General features: G+C 40.3%; 1 protein-coding gene across 14 annotated transcripts in view; it reads right to left on the minus strand.

Moving 5' to 3' along the window:
- Positions 1-24,029, minus strand: part of PARD3 (par-3 family cell polarity regulator) — a 723,581-nt gene that overhangs the window by 413,784 nt on the left and 285,768 nt on the right. For all 14 annotated transcript variants that reach the window (XM_059729155.1, XM_059729152.1, XM_059729148.1 and 11 more), the window contains one exon: positions 12,966-13,147. In XM_059729155.1, coding sequence (XP_059585138.1) covers positions 12,966-13,147 — 182 coding nt within the window. The remainder of the gene's footprint in view (positions 1-12,965; positions 13,148-24,029) is intronic.

A 24,029-nucleotide genomic window follows, 5' to 3' on the forward strand; every position in this document is an offset into this window, starting at 1 on the left:
TTAGTAGGCTAAATGTCAAAATAAGGAAATTTAGAGTGTTTGGGACTAAGTCCTACATTCCTCTCACACGACAATACTGGTGAAACTTTAGTGAGACCGCTCATTTGAGCAATTAATTTCAGACCTTGGTTCACAGCTTTTCCTCAAATCAGAAGGCACATACAGATTCATTAAAAAGGCATCTCCCTCTCTTTTGGCTATATTTACAGAAAGCATAACATTGCCATATTAGCTTCTTTATGGTGTCAGATACGTCCTCACAATTTGAATGGCCTGGTATATGTATTCACTATTTTCAAGTCCTTTTTCCATTGTGCAACATCTTACAATTCCCTGCCCCATATTTTTGTTTCTGTTCACTTTCTTTATTCTTTACATGTCATAGTAAGCATTGGACTGAGGTTTCACACAGACACGTGCCCACAGGAGCTGAAGATCTTAGGTCAAAAAAATTTAAGTAAGACAAGCCTGAGACAGAGCAATAATTATCAATGTTCTTTAGTAGGTTGGGAAGCAGACATAGATGAATTAAACTAAGATGTTTCCTAGCACCAAATTGAGTGTCAGAAACAAGAGTAGAAAACTGGACTTCCTGTTTTGTGGCCCCATATTCAGTTCACCAAATATGTCCGTTTATTAATTGGTCTTTACAAAGATATTCCCATCCATATCCTCTTCCTAACCAAATCCACAGTGACCTCTCCTTTGTTCACCTTAATACTGAACATGATTCTGATCTTAATTCGCATTCTGTATTTTTTGTATAGTCTCCAATGCCCTGATCATTGATCGTTAGTCTTCCTGTGTAGAAAACAGCTCTCATGTTTAGAACACAATCACTTGAAATCTATCAAAACAAACAAATGGCTTTGCAACAAAAATTACTTAAAAGGGTAAAAATTATTTTGAAATAATATTTTTGTGAACATGCTAGACAGGCCAACATGGCAGAATATAAAACATGAAGTTCAAGAAAAGACTACACTTAAAGAGTGTTTTCAATAAGGTCACATTCATCTCATTAACCACAAATATGCATGTTCTAAATACAAACCTATTCATCACCAACTGACCTGTATAAATGTACATAAAATAAGTTTTTTTTCTGGGACAGAAAAAAATTAAAACATCATATGAACATAGTGCTACACAAATACCTAAGCCAAACGTTATACTCCGACAGCAAACTGACACTATGGTCCTCAGTATACAGTAACTAGCTGAAAGGGTGGGAAATCAGCCAAAATTCAGTCCACTTTTTCAAGGCAGCAAGTTAACACTTCTAACCACAGAAAAAATGAATTGTTCAATAAATCAGACCTAGCTGCAGTATCAACAACATTAAGGTATTTTGTTATCAATCTTCTCCTTTTTAATCTATACTTTTAAAAGAAGACTGAATCATACTCTGAAATTCTTGATTTTAAAGACAGATAATCAAGCAACAATGCAAACAGGTTGCTGTACTGATACCATGGGCATAATGATGTTAAACAGGAAATTAAACCTGTGACCATGCCCAGTCTAAGTTAGCTATTTACCAGAAGTTGAGCAGGCTCAGACTGAACTGTGTCCATGCAGACAGCAGGTTCCACACCTATGCCATCTCAACAAAAAACATTGGTCCTTACAAAACGTTAATTACCAAAAATCTTTAAATCTGAGTATTCTGGACAACCTAAATTATAAATTAGGCTTTGAAGAGCGCAGATCAGTTCTTGCCTCTGCCATAGGAAGTATTTCAAGAGAACATATCAGTACATAAAAATAAATGTCCCAGCCCAAAACACTAATGTATACATGTCCACATAGGAAATAAGCCTACCATATCTGACCCTTGTCAATAACTACAGAAGGTATAACTAGGGATGTGCAAGCAGCACCATTTCATTTCAACTTCTGTTTCAAAGGGACAGTGTTCTGTTTCGTTTCTAAAGTACTGTTCCATTTCCTTTAGCTGAAACCGTTTGCTGTTTCAACGTTTCACCCATAGGCTGTAATGGGGCATCATGAAAATGCCTATAACTTTGTCATTTCTTGCCAGATTCAGATGAAAATTGCAGGGATGGTAGCCCCTTCTGAGGGCACGAAGTTTCAAGGAGACAGATCCAGGGGTTTCTGGGAAATTGAACCTCAAACTGTTCAAAGCAAAATTCGTATCACTTGCCGGCAGCGATAGCATGCTGTCATCCCGCATGCCACCACCACGCTGCCAAAACCTCCCGCCGCCGCCATAAACTGAAGCCCCACCCCACCTCCCACCCCAAGTAAAGTTGAATTTGTGCAAGTTAAATGCACGTATGACATGACTGTACTGTATTTTATCACCTGGAAAGTCAGGAATGCTGAATTCCTCCACAGAGATGGGGTTTTAATTTTTATTGCAAGAAAATAAAGCAATACTAGCTGCTGTGTCAGAAATCTCACACACTATCCAAGAGGCAAATAACTCAAACAAACTCTTATTTTTATTTTATGTTCAGCCCTGTTTGGATTCATTTGGCCTAAACTATTTCATCACCATATAACACCTGACAGCAAAAAGCTCTCTCTCTGTGACAGAAGCATGTATGTGTATTTCTATCCAGCTAATATAAATATATTCATATTTCATCTCCAACAAGCCATTTCTATAGTTTTATAAATTTAACATTGGTAGATGTGTTTACTCTAATACTCTGTCTCAAATGATAAATACCCTGGGGCTATCATAAAACCCCCTCCACCTTAAAGCTGGATAAAATAAAAATAATAATTTGTTTTAATTAGCCTGTTTTCAGGGTTTTCTTGCTCCCCCCCCCCCCCAAGATTGGAACACTTTTCTAAAAATTAAATGACCCCAAAATTACCTCAACTAGCACCCTTGGGTGCATCCCATCCAGTCCTGCTAAATTGAAAGCATCTAGTTTATCTAAGTAATCCCTAATCTGTTTTGCCATTACTCTAAACTATTTGTCTCCTTCCCCATTTGTTCTGCCAATTGAACTCTTTATCATAGCTACCCTATTTGTGAAAACTGAAGTAAAAAACGCATTAAATACTTCAGCCCTCTCTGCATCATCTGCTATCCACATGCTGTAAGACTCCTATGATTTCTCTGGCCCTTCTATTACTCTTGATATACTTGTAGAATCCCTTTTTATTGTCTTTTATCTCCCTTTCCAGATGCATTTCAAATAATGCCTTGGCCTTCCTAATTTTCTCCCAACTGCAATGCTCTTATACTGTGTCCTAGCACTATGACCAATTTCTACTTTTTATAGGATTCCTTTTTGAGTTTTAGCTTCTTGAAGAGATCACTGTTTAGCCAGGCTGGCTTTTTGTTGTACTTCCCATTCTTCTGTTGCATTGTGATAGTTTGCTCTTGAGCCCTTAAGAAAGCCTGCTTAAAATACAGCCTGCTCTCCTGGACTCCTTTTCCCCTCAGACTTGCTTCCCAGTAATCCTGCCCACCAGGCCCTGGAGTTTGTTAAAATCTGCTTTTCTGATGTTCAGGAAGATCCTTATTCTGGTAACTCTCCTTCCTTCCTTTGAATACATTCACAGGTAGGCATTTAGGCTAGACAGACATGCAAACAGCCTGAATCAATTCAACCTTTACAGGTTAGCCTAACCTGGCTAGGCTGAACCGGTTTGGAAACCAATGAAACCAATGAAATTGGGGGGGGAAGGGGGCGGGGGGGGCATTAGAGCAGCCCTCCCTTCCCTTCACAGTACTGAGCTGAGGGAGCCGTGGTCAGGCCCAGGTAAGACGTTTTGATTAGGGAGGTCTGCTTGTACCATCCCAGGCTTTTCCCCACTGGCTGCTCAAGGGGTGGGAGCGTTGCCAGACCACAGCTGTACTCTGTTGATACAGAGCTTATCAATCTCCCTACCTGCTTCTTTATACTGTTTGCAGCAAACTGACAGGCAAGCAAGCAAGCAGGGGGCAGATAACAGTGTTTATCACCCCATCAGCAAAACAATAGCCTGTCTCCATTAGGTCAAGCTCTTCTTAAACAGCTTTTTCCAAGGAGACATTATCAGCTGACTTGTTGATTAGCTCCAAAAAGCCCTAAGTGGTCACTGTTCTGTCTACCTGTCCCAGTGAAATTGGAGACACACACACAGACAAAGTAGATGGATTTTCAGGAACTAGAATATGGTGGAGCAGAATTGATGTAAGGTGCATAAGTCCAATTATAAATCCAATAACTGGAATAGAATCTGACCCATAGTCCACACTATTCCATAAGACAATTCATTCACATAGATTCAGTTTCCATATGCATAAAGTGGGGCTAATATCTACTTAATCTACATGTGGTTAAAGACTTTTCCTGTGCATTATTTTGATTTCATAGTTTCATAGTTCTTAGGCTTGGAAAGGACCTAAACAGATCCTCAGGTCTGAACCCCTGCCTTGGGCAGGAACAAGTGCTGAGGTCATAACACCCCAGCCAAATATCTGTCCAGCCTCCTCTTGAAGACCCCCCAAAGTAGGACAGAGCACCGCCTCCCTTGGTAGTCTGTTCTAGAGCCTGGGAGCCCTAACTGTAAAGCAGTGTCTCCTGATGTCCAGCCTGAATCTTCTCTCTAACAATTTGGGGCCATTATTTCTAGTAACTCCCGGTGATGCCTGGGAGAACAGTGCCTCACCCAATTCCCCCTGGTCCCCCCTGGTGAGTTTGTAAACAGGCACCAGCTCCCCTCAGCCATCTCTCGTGGAGGCTGAATAGATTCAGGCCCCTCAGCCTCTCTTCATAGGGCCTGACCCACTGCCCCTTGACCATGCGAGTGGCCCTCCTCTGGAACCTCTCAACGCTAGCCACCTCCCTCTTGAAGTGCGGTGCCCAGAACTGGACACAGTACTCCAGCTGTGGCCTGACCAATGCTGCAAAGAAAGGAAGGATTCACCTCCCTGAACCTGCTTGTGATACCTCTGTAGATGCACGACAAGGTGTGGTTAGCATTACTGACTGCTTCCTCACACTGACAGCTCATGTTCATCCTGGAGTCAACAGTGACTCCAAGATCCTTTTCTGCCTATAGGTGTGTTGCTGGTTCCTTCTCCCTAGATGCAGTACCCTGCACTTGTCTGCATTGAATTCCATCCTATTCTCATCTGCCCACTCTGTAACCTGTCTAGATCTAGCTGGATTCTGTGCCTCCCCTCCAGCATGCCCACCTCACCCCACATCTTGGTGTCGTCAGTGAATTTGGACAGCATGCTTTCCACACCCACATCTAGATCACTGATAAAGATGCTGAACAGTACAGGCCCCAGGACCCTGGGGGACTCCACTGCCCACATCCCTCCAGGTCGAAAATTACCCATCCACCACCACTCTGAGTGCGACCATCTAGCCAATTTTCCACCCATCCAACAGTGGAGGCATCAGTGCCACAGCCACCTAGTTTTTTTAAAAGAATGTGGTCAGAAACAGTGTCAAAGGCCTTCTTAAAGTTTAGGAAGACGACATTCACCTCGACGCCCTCGTCCAGGGACTTTGTGACCTGATCATAAAAGGAAACCAAGTTAGTCAGGCAGGATCTGCCCTCAATGAACCCATGTTGGTTGACCCTGAGCATTACCTCCCCTGCTGGGCCCTTGCAGATGTGTTCCTTGATAATTTTCTCAACAGTCTTCCCAAGGACCGAGGTAAGTCTGACTAGCCTATAATTGCTGGGGTCCTCCTTTCTCCCCTTCTTGTAAATGGGGACCACACTGGCCCTTTTCCAATCCTCTGGTACCTGGCCAGAGTCCCACAAGTGCTCATACAGCTGTGCCAGGGGCCCCGCTATGACCCCCACCAATTCCCTCAACACCCTCGGGTGAAGAGCATCTGGACCTACCAATTTAAACGCATCCAGTGCCTCCAAAAGTTTCCTAACTAGGTGATTCCTAGTCCCTAGTGCCTCCCCTGGGTCTGTCCATAATCCTAGTGGGGGAAATGTCCTGGTCCCTGTTCAGGAACATGGAGGCAAAGAATTCATTAAAGAGGTCAACTTTTTTCATTTGCTGCAATCACCAGATTGCCAAGCCTGTCCTGTAGGGGCCCCATGTTACCCGGTGCTGCCTTCTTACTCCCTACATATTTGAAAAAGGACTTTTTGTTACCCCTAATTCTAGTCGTTAGCCCTATCTCCATCTCTACCTTGGCCTTCCTAACAGCCTCCCTGCAATCACAAGCAATGGAGGAGTAATCTTCCTTGGTGATAGCCCCTTGCTTCCACTGTTTGTACACCTCCTTTTTTGCCCTCAGACAGTCCTGGACACCTTCACTGAGCCATGGGAGGTTTTTAGCACTCCTGCTCCCTTGGGGCAAATTGAGACCGACTCCCTTCGAGCTCAGAGGATTGTCTCCTTGAGGAACAACCACCTGTCTTGGACTCCCATCTCACTGAAGCTCTGAGACCCCAATGCCTCTCCTACTAATCTTTTTAGTTCACTGAAGTCAGCCCTACTGAAATTGAGGACTTTTGCCTTACTGCTTGCTTTCACCACCCTGCTCTGTATAGAAAATTCCAGCAGGCGATGACCACTGTCGCCCAGGTTGTTGAGTACCTGTAGACCCCTCACCAGTTCATCGCCTGTGGCAAGAACCAAGTCCAGCAAGGCATTTCCTCTGGTGGGGCTATGCACCTCCTGGGTTAGGTGGAGGTTCTGTATCCTGGCTAGGAACCTACGCGAGCGGTCGGACCTGGCTGACTGCTCCTCCCAGCAGATGTCTCATTGTTTAGGTCACCCATGACAACCACATCCCTTGACTTTACAGCCTCCATGAGCTGACCTGAGAATTCCAGGTCCAGCTTGTCCCCCTGGTGAGGCAGCCTGTAGTAGACACCCACTATCAAGTTCATTTCCCTATGACCCCCTTGTATTCTTACCCAGAGCACCTCAGTTTGCCCCTCCTCTGACCCCATCCTGATCATCGAGGATGTGTACTGCTCTTGGATGTAGAGCGCTACACCCCCCGCTTTTTTTCCCTGCTCTGTCTTGCCTGTACAGCCTGTAGCCCTTGATGTCCACTGCCCAGTTGTGGGTAGAATCCCACCAGGTTTCCATGAGCCCCTCTAGGTCTGGGTTTCTGCTAGCTAGCAGGAGGGCAAGTTCCTCCTGTTTATTCCCCATGCTTCGACCACTTGTGGCCTCCTGTAGGTGCATGTGCCACCCCCTTGTCCTTAAGCCTGCCCAGACCTGTGTCACTTTCCCTTAATAAAAAATCATGTCTTCAATTAAAGAACAAATCAAGTATAGGAGCTTGTGTCAACAAATATGGCACTGATACTTGGTTCTGATACTAACTTAGCTAAAGCTTTACAATTAACTTTCATATCACACTCAATGCTTCCCCTCCACCCCCATATGGATATGATGCTTTAAAACAAACAAAAAAAAAACCCATAAAGGAACACTGAGTAGAAGCATGAAGTATTTGATTTCTTATGCATCTATACATATAAATACACATATACATTCACACACACAATACACTTAGGAGGGAAGTTAAGAAAGGCTTCACCCTTCACCTAAACAGAAAACCTCTGAACATGGCAAATCGTATTGTCTGATCAGTCCAACGGAGATCAATAGCAAGAACATCTGAAGAGAAGGAGGGAAAACCCAACGCTTTATGGGTAAAGTTCTTGAGACATTTGATGACAGATTTACTTTTTTTTTTTTAAATCCCCATATGGTTTCCACATTATCTATGTATTTCCCTAGTTTTACAGAACATACTAAGGTGACTCGCCTACCTATGAAGATAACAAATATTTCATCATTTATTTTTGCAGGCAAAGCTATAGTTTTCTTTCAGTGACAGACACATGGGTGAGCCCATTAAAAGCTGGCTGCTGACTAACTAGCACAGACAAACAGAGGAAAAAAGCCCTATATGCCAAGTGTACTCAGCTGTGTGTTTGCTGTTTCTGATCCACCGCTGCAGAGCATGCTACATGCCATTTGCTTTGTTCAGGTGGGTGACTGTGAGAACAAGAAAGGAAGAATCCAAGCCAATGAACAATCATGTTTCCTACTTATGTTCTGTCTTGATCTTTCTTTTAAGTATATATTTTCACTTCTTTATGCTATACCAGCTGTATATGCATTTCAAAATCGAGAAAAATCATACACGGGAATTTCTTCAGAAACCAGAGGTCCATACCATAGGTTTGCATTAAGCAGATCAAGTTACTAGATAAACTTTGTATATTTTGGTGGAGCAGGATCAAAAGCTGGTTTGATATTTTGTAATGCCACTTAACTCCTCACTATCACGGATGCACAAATGAAAACAGTAGCAACCGAGCAAACTCAGAAGAATTTCGGTACATTATCTTGTAATTGTCACCAGCAATATTGCATTCCTATAAACAATTTTTCATGTATTATGATGGTATATGACACAGAAGGATGAATTATGGTATCCAAGAAAAAAAAGCTTATTTTTTCACATTATTAAAGTTGCAGAAACAGCTGCTTGTGTCATGGGGCTCTGTTACTGGCTTCTCACTTTCAATATGCAATTAAATGTCGAAGAATCATTTAAAACTACCATTTAACTGTGGCAAAAAAATGCATGGAATAAACTTCAACTGCGAATAGATAGCAAGACTATTCAAATGAAACTGTTAAGAATTTGTAATCGATAACCCCAAATTTGGAAAGATTCTTTGTGGTAAGAATGATTTGACAGAGTAAAACCTAAAGGATTAAACTTGAGCCCCAAATTACATGTATAAGAAATAAAACATAAAAAATAGCTGGTAAAAGCACTAGCAGGGAACTAAAAGTCCACTTTAAAAGTTCCTAATAAATGTAGTTACTTAAGCCCAATCCTACCAACTTCTCTTTGTATCAGTAGCCCCATCATTTAACTGAGAGTAGTCATGGTGTAAGCCATGCCTCTGTGCCTAGACTAGCTTATGTAGCAGTGACAAGCTGCAAACTGTGGCTAAGCAGTGGAAAGACTCAAAGCCTGTTCCTAAGTGACTATAGTGTGAATATTTTTGGGTGTAACAACTAACTTAGCCAGCAAGTGCCATCAACATGTCTGATAAAACATAATTAAACAATGCATTATATTATGGCTTTATCGTAAAATATTAGAAGTGGTGTGTGACCAAATGTATTATTTTGCTAAAACAGATGCAAAGATGATGGATGTAGAAACCAAACAGCTTATGGTCTTCTTTGACAAGGCTAAAGTAAAGAAGTAACAGGAAAAGGAGCTAAGCAGCCCTCCCTCTTTACTTTTCCAAGTTTTCCAAGCAGACAAGAGATCTAGTTCCATCAAGTTCTAAAAGTTTCAGTGAAATTAAAAAAAAAAAAAAAAAAAAAATCAATAAAACCAATCAATCAGAGAGAACATTTATTAAAATATGAAAAACAGCCAATTATAAATATTGGGCATAAGCTAAAAAAACTTCAGACTTCTATGAACCTCAATGAACCAACTCAAGTCCCCAGCGGAACAGAAAAGCTGGGCCAGTGGACCCATCTCTTCCCTGGATCCAAGGCTACGTAAGCATTGTCTTTATTAATACAAATAAGTCTTTGCTATTGTATATCCTAATAAAGCTTTCGAGTTATGATTGGAATGGTCTCACTGGTCAATCAATCGATCTCCTCCCAACCACCATAAAAGTTTAGCATAACAATTGGGGTAACAGTGGCATGGGGAAGAATTACCCATTTGAGCACAGACACCATCCTCTTTTTTCCTAAACTTAGTTTCTTCAAGTAGGCTGATAGCCTGAGACTCATTATCTATCAGCATGCACATTCTAGTATTTTTAAAGGGTACGAAACTAGGAAGGCCTCAACACTAATGCAGACATCAAGCAGCTCTTAGGCTAGGGACAGAAGTTACACATAAACCAGTTCAAGCGATCAGAAACTGATTTAAACCTGTAACAGAACAGAAGTTCAGTGCACAGAAACCAGTTTCAAAATGGCTGAAACTGGTTTAAGGTAAACCTGGTTGAATGTAGCAGACTTAACTGATTTGGGTCAAACTGGTTTATGAAACTTCTGTTCCAGACCCCTTCCTGGTTCAAGTTAAATCAGAGTCCCCCAGCATCCCAGCATGCTTTCCAGCCCTGGACTGGGCTGTGCTATCTGCTCCAGAGAGCAGGGCTGGCCCTGTCCCTCTGCTCCCTAGCTGGAGCAGTGAGGGCTAGCTCACTGGGCCTCCCAGGCAAACCTTGCCTGGAGTCTGGGGCCAGGGATGGGGGGTTAAACTCACCTTCCCCCAAGTACAGAGCAGCCCTGCCCTGCTGGCTTACTTAGTGCTGGCTGCGACTGTAGACCAGAAATCTCAGAGGCACCTGGAAGCAGGAAGAGGAAGCGATGAGCAACCCTACAGAGTCCAAACGCTGTGATTATGGACTGCAAGTCCCAGAGACCTCGAAGGCAGCAAGAAGATGAAGCAAGCACACAGCCCATGCTGGCTGTGTGCCAGAGAGGCATGCTCTAGCACCCCCCCAGCTTCTGGCTTGAGCCACTGCAGGCATACGTCTGCATTTCCTGATTCACAAGTGAATGTCAGTTCATTTGCTTATTGGTTCAATCTTTGCAGCTTATACTAACCTGCAAAGACTGAATCAATTCAGCGTCAGGCTTTTTGACTGTCTGTACTTAGCCTTAGAGATCCTGTTTTCTAGCTGACCAATGTAAACAACAGAAAACCACCAAAATCCTCCAGCCCTACCCTAATATACAGTGTATCATCACAACAGTATAATACATAATAAGGATTTCTTTACAGTAATGCCAATTGCTAAAACAAATAGAAACCAGTTGCAAATACCTCAGGAGTTCAAAGTATAGGTCGACAAAGTATGGCTGATAGTAGCATCAGAATTTCTTCTACAAAATCTGTGGAACATCTCACCTTTATCTACTTTCCTTTTTTGCATGGGTGTGCCCCTTCCTGCCCCAGTCCTATTGTTAAAGGATCTATGAATATCCCTTTGACAAGAAGTTTTATGTGTTTTAAGAATCGGCAGTCCAGTTCTATAAGGTATGTACCTCAAAATCAATGTATTTGCCCATTTCAAGTAAATGGCACGTAAGTAGTATATAACCTATAGTTCCATTTTTTTAATATTGTACAGCACTGATGATGGGGAGGAGATGAAGAGAAACACTACTGTTTTTAAGGACACGTGACATTTTTCAGCAAAAAACATTTTACTATAGCCTTTTTGAACTAACAGGAAAAAAATCAATAAACAATATATAAACAAACTATTTAACGTAGTACTCTGAATAAGGTCAATGCATAAAATATATACTTTACATGTATAGATGACTGTGTTGTTTACTTCCTATTGTTTGCAGAATTTTACCCATTAGAAACTCCTGCTCCCAGTGATCACTGAAAAGATTAACGCATATAGTATGTAGCAAAATAAATTTTAAGTGATACATTATCAATATTTGTTGTACTAACCTACATTAATTTTCTCCCATCTTCTTGATTTAATGGTCTCTTGTGCCCAGCTTCCCACCACTACACTAGATCAATTGAATTCCTTTCCATCCTGGTCACCATGCTCATTCCCAGGGATGCCATGCTCCAGTGCACTTCAAATATTTTCATGAAAAATCAAGAGTAAGTACATGCTGAACAGCTAATGATGCAAGGAGGCTGAAGTGAAAGCATAGCTGATGCTTAATTCTCTCCAGGTAGTGGCTTGAGATACTCAAAGAAGGCTGTTTATGCAATGTATGGCCCTTATTATAATATCCATGTTCCTGGACTAATGAAGTGTAACCTCCTTATGATTTCATATATCTTCACTAAAAATGTTACCATTTTGCACAGATAAATATAATCTGTTTTCTTTTTCTTAATGTTAGAATATTAAGTCTTTTTTCAATTGGATTGCCAATAAAATTGAATAACATTAGCACAATAAAGCACAGGATCAAAAATTAGAAATTAAACATGTCACTATTAGACTTAATTTGATCAAGTATACATCTACACGTTTTCACTGCACAGCCAGAGCCAGACAAGCTTATTTAAAAATGTGGTTCTACATACATATTCTCACTTGTGATACTTTATTGCAGATCCTCTCTCAAAGTAGTTCTTTTTTAAATAGCCAGAAGAACAACAAAGAGATGAGTGTTCACTAGAATACAGTATAAACCTTTATCTGAGTGTATAGTTCTAACTCTGCACACCTTTTGAGAAACAGAATTTGAAATGTGGTGCTAAGATTAATCAAACAACCATACTTGAGAGGCAAAAAACAAATCTAAATATCAAACTGCCCTTTTTTAATCCTTGCACAATTTTGTGCAGCACACAATTGTAAACCAAAATACAATATATTAATTAGATAAATCATTTCTATTAGAAAATTTTAATTTAGGCAAGATCCAACTTATTTTTTCTTTTAATTCTTTTCATTGTTGCAAGAAGAAACAGGGTGATTCACAATAAAATACAACTCTTTCAATATCTTTGTTCAATAAAATAAGTACAGGATTCATGCTGATTTCTTTAGTTACAGTGTAGCTCACGTAGAGAAGATACACAATTCTAGCTGATAACAGAATACACACTGTTTCTGATTTAATGAAGAAACAGAGCATTTGCAATTTTTGTTTTGAACCACTCAACTGGTTGTTCTGAAAATGATTATTGAAAATACTTGCTTGGTACTAGAGAAAAAAACAACTACAGATATGCTTGCAGTGATCAACACTCCTGTAAAACCATTATGGAGCAGGGCATCTGAAATGAAAATCAGGAACCATATACATGGGATCCACTAGTGATCAGAGGAAATGTGTGAATGCATTTAGGGCACGTTGTACAGATGTGATGACTCTGCTGGCATTCTGTAACTAATGAACAAAGAGCATGTAAAAATGGAAGCAGGTGAAAAATTAAATGTGGCACTGCAACAAAAATGTAGATCTCATGTAAGACATAGCCTTCCAGAGAGGAACAAAGATTTACCTTTCTCTCATGACTAGTGGGTAGTCCCCCAGGGGCATTCTGTTTGAGGAAGCCTGCTGTTGTGGACCATCTTGTAGGATTTTTTCGTGAAGGCTCTTCTGCAGGAAAGTTTGTATCACACACAGAGGTTGAAAGACCAACCAGTGCAGGATCACTACTACGCCGCACATGGAGAGGCATATCTGAAATAATAAAAAAAACAAACAGAAATAGGCATTCTGTAGGTTCCTCACACAAAAATACACTTCAAAAGGTATGAAAAGCTAGTTGCAACCAAGACAAGGTTGAACAGAATGGCTAGCTGTTGACCCCAGCCAAACTCCTAGTGCACAGGTGTTTTCCAAATACCATATCAATTCATCACTACTTAGAGGAATCTGGGGGAAGCCTTAAACTGAACTGGTCCAATGAATCAATTATATGAAGTCACTTTTTGGTTTTCTAAACACAAATAAATACTCATTGGTTTACAAGATTAAACTGTCTAAGAGCTGTCATTTTGAGGTAACTTAGGGTTACCATATACCCAGGTTTTTGTGAAAATGTCCTCTTTTGGGGTCTTCTGATCTCCACCAGGGTGTTATTTTTAAATATGAACAAGTGTCTGAGATTCTGCCCTGCTAGTCCTTTCTCAACATTGATGCTAGTACGACTATTTCCTGGACTGCCCTAGCAGCATGCGTGTTACTCAGGGATCTGGATTTTCCATTTGCTACAGGAAAATGCAGATTTTCCTCTTTAAAGGAGGAAACGGCAGGCTTCCCCTTCCAGGCAGTGCAGTGGGAGCAGCCCCAGCAGTTGGATACAAGTATGTTTATGGGAACCGGGGTGGGAGGGCCAAGGCCTAGGAAGTGTGTACACATGTGTGAGTGCGCATGTGTGTGAGTGCACGCATGCGTGTCAGTGGTGTATGGTGGGGTGTGCCTCCTGGTACTGGGAAAAAGTGGCTGGGCACTGGGGCTGTGGCATGGCAGGAGGGGCAAAGAGGAGGGTTTTGCCCCTCCAGCAGGGGAAGAGGGTAGGAGCGCCCTTCAGAGACAGCAGGAAGCTGTATGGCTGGCCCGGTAGCACCAGGGCCCACGCTCATAGGAGAGGGGCAGCAGGGAGATGCTGCCCAGCTGTGGTCAGGCCACCTGGTATGGCACAAGAGCCCCAGCACGGGGTGGTGGGTGCTACAGGCTTCTCCTCCTCCTCCTTCCAGCCCTGCTGAGGCCAGACTCAGCGCACTGCTGCCCACATGAGCCAGAGCCACCGCAGCTGCTGAGCTCCAACCTGGTCAGGACAGAGGCAGCTGGGGGTCCCCTCAGGCAGGGCTGGGGGAGCAGGGGGCTGTGGCTCAGGAGCAGGAGGGGCAGCCAGGCTGGGGGGGCTGTGGGTTGGGAGTGAGGGGTACTGGCAGGGCCGAGGGTCTGCAGGTCAAAAGTGAAGGGCAGCAGCAGGAACCGGGGCCTGCGAGTTGGAAGTGAGGGGTACCAGCAAGGCTCAGGGGGATGGAGGCTGTGAGCTCCGAGTGAGGGGCACTGGCAGGGCTAGAAGGGCTGTGCTTTTTTGTTTTACTTTTAAAATTTCTGAGGCAATAACACTTGTTATTTACTGTAACCGTTAGAAACTGCCCCCTCTCCCCTCCACACCCATCATCATATACTCCCCTGCCCCCAAAAGGTGTCGCCTTTTTCGAACTGGAAATACAGTAACCCTAGGTACCTGAAAGAATAAATAAAAGTTGTATGAGTCACCAGACTAAACCTTACAGCCTGAAGCCAGTACATAACAACAAGGTAGGAGCACCGTGTTTAGGAGCAATGCCTTGTTGAACCAAGTACCCTTTTCTCATTTGCTAGGAAAAGGAGAGCGCTGGGATTTTTATTAGGATGCTGGCACCACTTCTCATATAAACCTCCAGCTAATAAATACCCAACATTTGAAACCTCCCAATCCTCTTTGCCCACCAAAAGGAAATATTTTTTTTTTGTCTCCACCAATCCCCACCCCCTCTCTCTCCTCTCAGTCCAAAGTTCCTTTGCTATCCTTTCCCCAACCTGGCTTCTGAAGCAGGGGAGGCATTGCTTTTAATACATCCTAATTCCCCAGCCTTTAAGCTGGCAGGAAGAAAGTGTTTCAAATTAATGATGCACCAGGCAGACAGAACTGCAGAAAAGATGTGTTTTCCTCTGAACTGCATTCTTGAGTCCTTTGTGGTGCATCAAACGAGGTCCTTCCGTCAACATCACTCTCTTCCACTAGTTCCAGCTTATTAGAACTACAGGGAGACTGGAAGATCTTCTGTACCTTCCTTTCCCTTCTCCCCAGACAGTAGTACCTACCTTCTGTTGCCACTCATCCCTTTCCTACCGAACAGCAGAATGAAATGGATACTAATTCTTTCTACTTCTTTACTTTTGTTGTTCAGAACCCTATACAACTGGTAAAAAAGCAAACTCACTCAAAACTATGAGCTTTGCAGACCTTGGAAAAAAGTAGTTTATATTTGGTCCACACCAAGGAGATTATTTGTTATTATAAAAAAAGATTAGCACCATTAACAATTGTGTATAGACACTGAGAGCATGTGTCCTTCATATTCAGCAAAAAAAAACTCAACAGCGTAGGTTCAACGAGTTGATTATCCAACCTCTGTTGTGTCACAGAAATGCATAGACAGATACAGGACATGCCACACAATTTATAATACTGGAATAGTTTATGTATTAGAATATGTATTTAGCAACATGACTTCTTGTCTTTATAAAAAAAGGAAAGAAAAGAAAAGTAGCAGCATTCGGCAGTACCCAAAACAATGCGGCAATAATAGCTTTTAAAAGCATCCTACTGGGGAACAGAGCAAAAAAAAATTGAAATCAATATATACTTTTTCACGATCACATTTTTTTCTTTTAAAAACACTTAAAATTTTATTACACTCCAAAATATTCACAATTGTTATACTTCCATAAAGATATGAATGCTTCTTCATGATGTACAGTATTTAATAAAAATGAAGCAGAAGAGAAGTAATTAGAAGTATATTTCAAGTGTTCGTTAATTCTAAAGAAAAACCTGTCTGCCTTGAATTTACCTTACTAATATTGACTAATTTCTGTATACAAAATATGTATATGCTCCCATGACTTATTTCAGGTTTTTGTTAATTTTCTAAACTATATTGTCTTTGAAAAACTTCATCTTCAGTAAGCAGACGAAGTAAAGCACCAAATTTCCTCTAGATAGTAAGCATAATAAAAGAAACACTATCAGATCCCAAGAGGTCTGTATAACAAAGATGACACAGCTGCAGTCACAGGCAACAGCATCACAAAGCATAATGAAGTGACCACATTAACAGAAGAATATCAGTTCTTGTCCTAACTCTTAACATCAACTCTCATTTATTAGATTAGCCTGGCCTGTAGTATGGAGGGGTGCCACTTAAGAAAAGTGCCAATCTATATTTCTGTTCCAAGCAGCAGTCACCAGAAGACACTTACCAAGCGTGCTTCAACTATCCATCAATATCTAGCCCCACTATATATACATGGTTATAGTTTCCAGCCGTATAACCACCATTCACTTTAAGAAATATCTGAGACTAAGATATTGTTAGCATAATGTCTCCTATCTTTATCTTCTACCCCCAAATTACATCATGGTGGATTGGGCAATGAACTTCTGGGATGAAGCTGGATTGCACACACAGACGACGAAATTGAAATCATATAATACTTTCTGAAAGAGCTGGCAATTAGCACTTTATTATTTTACTTTATTTTTGCAGCTAAATGTGTGACAGATCATACTTTGCTAAATAGGGGTGACTTTTCAAAATAAAGAAAGCCTAACCAGGGAATCACAGATTTCATAGACTTTAGGGCTGGAAAGGACCTCGCAAGATCTTTGAGTCCAGCTCCCTGCCCAAGGGGCAGGAAGTCATCTGTGGTCAGATCACCCCAGCAAGATAAGCATCCAAACAGTAAGAAAAGTAAAAAGTATGAATGGTATCAGGCATGTATATAAATCAATTCTCAAATGAGTTTTAAATCCACAAATTTCATTTTAAATTTATAAACTTATGTCAGCCTATGCACATCTGTAAATGCCTCAGAACACGAAAAATAATAATTCATACAGTTTGAAAAGGTGAAAAAAAGACTTCAGAATTTCATCTACCACAAACATGGGCGTACGCCAGCACAAGATCCTGCCCGCAAATCCAAACTTCACCAATACAATGAATTATGGAAAATAACTGGTTAAGCACATATTGAAGACATCTCCAAGTTATATTGAAAGTTAAGTATTAATATATGATACTATTCTTGTATTGCTGAAATGTGGCTGGCACAAAGAATTAGCTTTTGCACACAATTCTTATTAATGCACTACATTTCGACACTACTAATCCAATAGATTATGTTTGTACTATAATAAATCACACATAATAAGTATCCCCTTGTACTCCTTTCTCATAGTGACATTTCAAAAACTTCACCAACTCAGTTTTGATTCAGTCATAAGAGAATGAATTCAATAGACTTTTATATTTAAATATTGTTGGTTATAATTTCTGGTTTACTTAATTTATAGATTTCAAAAGGATATACTCTAAAATCTTAAAAGAAAAAAAAAATCAAAGAAAAAGAGCTTCAATAATTAAACCACTAGATGAAGTGCGCATGGGACCAATGCAATGTCACTGATTCCAGTATGACTGCTGATAGCTTTTGATGTCTGTGGTTTCTTTGAAGAGTGGATAAAACAGCAACGAACTCTAATCACAAGGCTTCAAATTCTCTGTGGCACTAATGCACTGTAAATATTGATTTGCTTCTGCAGCAAAGGTGCCTTTTAAATAAGCACTAGAAATGGTAAATCTAATAATGATTTACGGAAAGTTTTAAATGTCAAAGAACTGTGAGAAAAATTAAATTAAAAAAAAATCATAAGAGGTGTCACTGAATCAATGTTTCTGCCATATTTAGGGAGCTTAAGTACTGAGGCTACATCAACTCCTAAGCTGCCACTTAAATAGAGGCTGCACAAACCAGGCTCTTATTTGACTCTTAGGAAATGTATGTTCATGGCCAATTAAAAAAAAAGAAAGAAAGAAAAAGAAAACCAACTCATTTGATGGGTTGGAACCACCCTAGGGACAGAATGCCTGAATTCATATAGATTAAGAATTATTTCTTATTGGAAGTCACTTAAAAAAAAAGGTAACAATAATTGTGCTAGGAATTCAAAAACCTATCACATATATTTTACCTTTCTTTCCATCCTGCAAACAACTCTTTTTGTATCTTAAACATATTTCCTAAACCAATTGCAACAAGTATGTAATAACCAAGACTACTATGTTTGAGGAGCTAGCAGACTTTGTCCATTAAGATTTGTGTACCCAGTTCAATAAGAATAAATTCAGTTCAAAGGATAGTTTCTTTTGATGCAGAGATAATAGATAGGCATCCATGCCATCTTCTCCTGGATGTCAACATGGACACCATGACTTGAGGAGAAAAAAGCAAAGCAAGGTCACCTCTTCTCTGCAACCTCCAGCTGACATTTCAGCTTCTCAGCACTACTGGAAAGTTGCCTGGTTCTGCACACAACAGACTCAAGTCAAGAAAATACCAAATGAATTTTTGACAAATTTTGTACCCATCCTCCACATCACAGCCAACGATATGACTTATAACTGTTGAATAGTGCTGTTTGGAAATTGTTCAGTGAAACAATTTACCTTCAAAAGATGCTGATTCTCTGAAACAACTGTTTTACAAGAAAGGGTCAGTTCTGATGAGAAAGTTCTCCGGGCAAGGATGGATTTTCTGGTCAAAAGTAAGATGAGAGAGGGAGATGCACACACATCCTGGTGGTTAGAACACGGACCCGAGATGTAGTAGATCTTAATTCAAGTCCTTTTTTGCCTGATTTAAAAGAGAGATTTGAAACTATGTGTAGGTATACACATTTACAAATGATCTGGGAGAATTCTCCCAGGTTGTTCTAATGGTAGAAAGAGTCAACGAAGGCACATGAACAGACATTCGAATGCTGAGCCCCCGAAGAGCAGAGAGCAGTGCTGATTCTATGCAGACTTCCTCAAGTCCATCTGGAGGCAGCAGGCTTGACTACCTGACCCAGACTGCTCACAGCCTGTGCCTCCTTGCAGCACATCGTGAGTATTGTGAAGCAGGCATGTTCTGCTGGGCAGCAAAATTCAGTTAGCAATACACTGTCTACCTGGCAGGGGGAGGTAGGAGCAAAGGACCCTGAGTTGCTGGAAGACTGTGCTCTCCCAAGAGTGATTTATCCCTAGTTGCTCTGTGGAGAAAAAAATCCTGAATATCTGCAAACTCATGCAGTGGCTCTTCCCAGAAACAAATGTGTGCCAGTACATGGCCTATATCTGCTTATTCCAGGTGAGCACCACAGACATGAGGAAACAGCTATTCTCTGCCCATCTGCATCTCCTAAGAATACTTATTTAATCTGGAACAGCTCCAGCAGGAAATACTGAGAAACCAAATAGTCAAATGAAATGCAGGAAGCTTTGTATTCAAGTTTCTCTACAGCATTTCTACATTCCAGTTGAGTATCTTCACACTCTGTCCGCAGGCAAATATCTGTGACTCTCTTCCACCCATACTTGAAAAAGTTTTGATAGGCCTCTTTTGCTGTTATAAAGAACACTAATTTTTTTTTTCCCCCCAAATTTCCAGGAGTTTTGTAGATCAGTTATAAATGAAACTACAAAGCAACAGGTAAAATGGGGAAAAACAGCATGGTGAATTAGTAAAAATTTGCAAACTATATTAGATTAGCTATGATTGAGACACTGGATAGTACTTACTGAAATTTAATTTATTTTTAGAGATTTAAATTAGCCTGAAGTTTTAGATATCTAAATTTCCAAGAACTAAGAATCAAATCCCAGCAGGTTCAATTAGTCTCTTTAATCTTCTAAATTAGATACACTGAGTTTCAGACACTTTTTTAATCTCTACAGGATTAGAAATTTCCAAGCACAGAAAAATTGAACTGTAATTAAATTTCTGAATCCTACAAAGATAGGAAAATGTCATCTTTTAAAAAATTTAGAGTTAATTTCAACTGGATTCCCAGACAAGTTTATAAGGACTCAGAACAAGCAAAAACAATTGGAAAATCAACTGATTGTGAATTGATCGACAAACTGTACTGGAACCTATTAAAGGCTGAAGCAAGTGAATACTCTTCTGGCAGATTAACAGAAAAAGGCAGTCAGAAGCTAATTAGAATGCTTGTTAGAAATATCAGCATGTTGCAGGAGCAAAAAGAAATACTCAACTGAACAAACAGATCTCTACTATTTTAAAGGGAAGTCAAGGCTACATTATCTGGCTGCTTGCTAGAAAGAATGTAGAGAAGCAGCAGTGCCCATCCATGTATGCTACCTTTCAATGCTTATCTGGAAACAGAAAATAGAAACGATAAAAATACAAAATAATGGAAGATTCTCAGAGCTTGGGGGAATAGTTTGTCATTGGACTAACACTCAGAAGAATATGGCTTCCCAGCAGAACAAAGGCTTGATGATCCAACTGTCAAGAAGGTGCACGCTTTACATTCTGCCCTGAAACAATGCACCACTGGTAGTAACCAGTTGGCATGACTGTTAAACAACACAGTCAAGTAAACAGAAGCACCTATAGCAGAGAAAGACGACCATATCTGATCACCATTCTGGCACCTATACAGAAACTAAAGCAGGCAGAAAGCAAGGCAGAGTAGCACTTTAAAGACAAACTCATTCAGAAACGTTTAAGCTATCTTAAGCAACAGACTACTTTGTTAGATGCTACAAACGGACTTGTAGGCCATGTCCCCACAAGCAGGGGGGTGAGTCTACTGCGGGGAAAAAAGCATCTTTTTTCCCCCACCACGGTGCATGCGATTAGTCCAGGGAAAAATGCTCCAGATGGGGTAGGCAGGCTGAGGCAAGCACCTGGGCTGGCCCCAGCAGCCCTACCTGGGATTCTGGGGGCCTCCCAGAGCTCCAGGCGCACACAGCCTGGCTGACAGCTGGAGCATGGCTCTGGCTGGCTAGGCTCTAGTTTTTTTGGCAGCACACACTGCCACCATACGCACTGCCCTGCTTTTTTTCTGGGTTTTTTTGACACAGGTATATATTTCTGTGCAGGTATTTTTGACACCAGGATCTCCCGGTATTAAAAAACCAGCCGTGGTGCAAATTAGCAGTGTGGTGAATGCCCGCACGCGTGGCCTGTGTGGCTTGCAACACCACAGATAGGTCTCCGGCATCAAAAAATCATATGGATGCACCCCTAGAGAGCAGTGATACTAAACTCACTGCTGGTATTAATAGAAAGGAAAAAAATTATTTAAATATAAAGGACAGGGAAAGGGGGAGGAATGGTTGCAGGGGTACTTCTGAGAGATGCAAAGGTAGGTTAAAGAGATCAAACAAGATAAACACAGCAATTAATCCATTGAGGAACATGAGCGTTACAAAAGCTAGTCCAGGTAATGGGAAAAGAATCCATAATTTCTGTTAAGATCATATTTACATAACCTAGTCCATGGATGATTTCTTGTTCCACATTTCACATTCAATTGCTTTTTAAAGCAGAGATTGATCTCTATTTGTTGGGATTTTCTGCGTCCGATACATTTTTACCAAGAAAGTTGTTTGTTTGGTTTTTTTACTGAATCTATTTTTCAGTGTTTACGAATGAACCTGTGAAGCTATTGAGATTGGTGTTGGACACCTAATAATTTATAACCTATTCCATGGTGAAGTGAAAGTCATCAAAACTGTAATCATTTAAAATTAATGGTAAGGACTTGTCCTGCAGTGTCTGGCACAAATTCTCTTTCTTCCTAATGTTCTGCAGAGTACTGGCTGGGTGCCACACTACTCCCTCAGGTGGTACCACTGCTATGGACTTGTATACGCATAACCTGGTGAAGTGTTTGGGGATCTTTGGAAACAAAAGCAGCTATGTACATGAAAATGCACTGCTGTTATTAGAAAAAATACTATGAGCTGTACTACATCAGGTTTAGAACAAAATAACATCCCTCAGTTGTAAATGGTAACGTTGTGCTGTAGCTTAGGCATTTTGACTGGTAGTATTAAATACATAAGAACTCCATAGAAGATTTTTTTTTTTAAATGTATAACATGGTTTTCATTTCAAGTAGTATATTTCTTCAATAGAAAAGCACCAAAATTTTGGAGCGTAAAACTATTTTTGTTGTAGCAAAAAAAAAAAAATCTATACTTACCTAAGAGTACATAAAAATAATTCCTCTATAGAAAGTAATTTCTATTCAAAATTATACTGCAGTATAGGGAAGGAAAATGTCTACTAGGTTCTAGTCTATCTTTCATAGGCCCAGCAGAAAATTCTCTTCTACAATATATTTTCTAGTTGGTTATCCCATAAGTATGGTTTTTTTAATAATTATATACGAGGACTTCTCCCATAAAGAAACCATTTCAGTTTTTTAGGTCAAGCTTGTAGAAAATTAATTCTGATATTCATCCTAATTTGACTGATTGACTGATCAATTAATTGATTGATTGATTTTGCATTGCCCAATTTCATCCAAGCATTACTAGTTATCTTCCCTTTAATACCAAGCAATCTCTCCCTTCCTCTCTGTTTTAGGTCATCATAATGTCTCTCAGAGAGGTCACAGTTTAGCAGAGCGACATACATCTTACGCACTCTTTCCATTATTTGTTCCTATTCCCATTTTATTAACTTCCTCTGGTATTAATACATCCAGAAATTACAGATACGTGGCATTCTAAGTGTTGCCTCTATAGGGTTATAATAATCACTAAATCACTGGGAAAAAATGACATTTGTCTTGTCACCGTATCCATTCGAAACACCATCCAGTTTGCAAATGATTTCTTGTTTCAAAATTTAATGAATGATGTTGAATTCCTTGGTGCACTATAGCCCTAAAGCCTTTTCAAAATAATAAGAGGGAGGTAAGTGTGTGGCAAGTAAAGAACCCTATGTCAAATTGCAATGAGTATTCTTTAGACCAGTGCTTCTCAACCAAGGTGTCTGTGGTACCCTGGGGTGCTTGGACATTATTTCTAAAGGGTGTGCTAGAGTGCCATGCAATGTTAGCACTGTTAGGTGTGCAAATATAACTTAAGATAAACTGAGAGGTTTCAAAAAGAAATCCAGTGTATTAAAACCATTCTGACCTGTTGTGTTCTTTGAGAGTTCTTCGTAACCAAAGAGTCAAAACACCAAGGAAAATTAAGAGCTAACATTTTCCAAGGGATGCCTCGAGTCTAAAAAGGTTGATAACCATGCTTAGATTTATCAGTTTTCATTCTTCCACATTGAATTCATTTTTCCCAGCTCAGCATATGTACAGAAGCACTCTACATCTTTGGTGTATTTTTTTTTTCTGTTCTTGCTCACATTATTCTCAACTTTCAGAATAAACCTTTGAAATTTAATTAACATATTGTTTACTACATTGTCTCTTCCAGATCGTTAATAAGCAGTTAACTAAAAAACAGCCTAACAACCATCCCCAGGATGCTATACTGGACAAAAAAAATCTCTGGGACTGAAACACTAGCAGTTGTCATCACCCAGTAAAACCCCTATTTGATTTTCAACTGACAAAAAAGTATTTCAATTCGAGTTACTCTGAAATGTTCAAGATTCTTAAAGTTCTACTGAAGGTTTTATATTTCCAAATATTTCACCAAGAGCATTTGTTTTATCCATAAATATTTATTACAAATTACTCATTTGGTCTGGAATCTTTTTCTTTTACATTTTCATGTTAGTTAATCATTGAAGCTGTCTTGCCTTCAAGGGAAGAAGATAAAGTTTGAGAATGCATACTTTGCATTTTTAATATTTTTATTTTTTAAAACTCTCATACCGTGTTTCAGTTAGACATGTTTGCCGCCACTTAAGTGAATTCAGAATTACTCTCCTTTTCTTTTACCATACACTGTCACCATTATCCTGTCATCATTTTGTTAGATAACTGGCCCCAGACACTGCTATGCACCTATCT

The sequence above is a fragment of the Alligator mississippiensis genome, chromosome 5 (genome assembly GCF_030867095.1).
Source record: "Alligator mississippiensis isolate rAllMis1 chromosome 5, rAllMis1, whole genome shotgun sequence".
NCBI lineage: Eukaryota > Metazoa > Chordata > Crocodylia > Alligatoridae > Alligator > Alligator mississippiensis.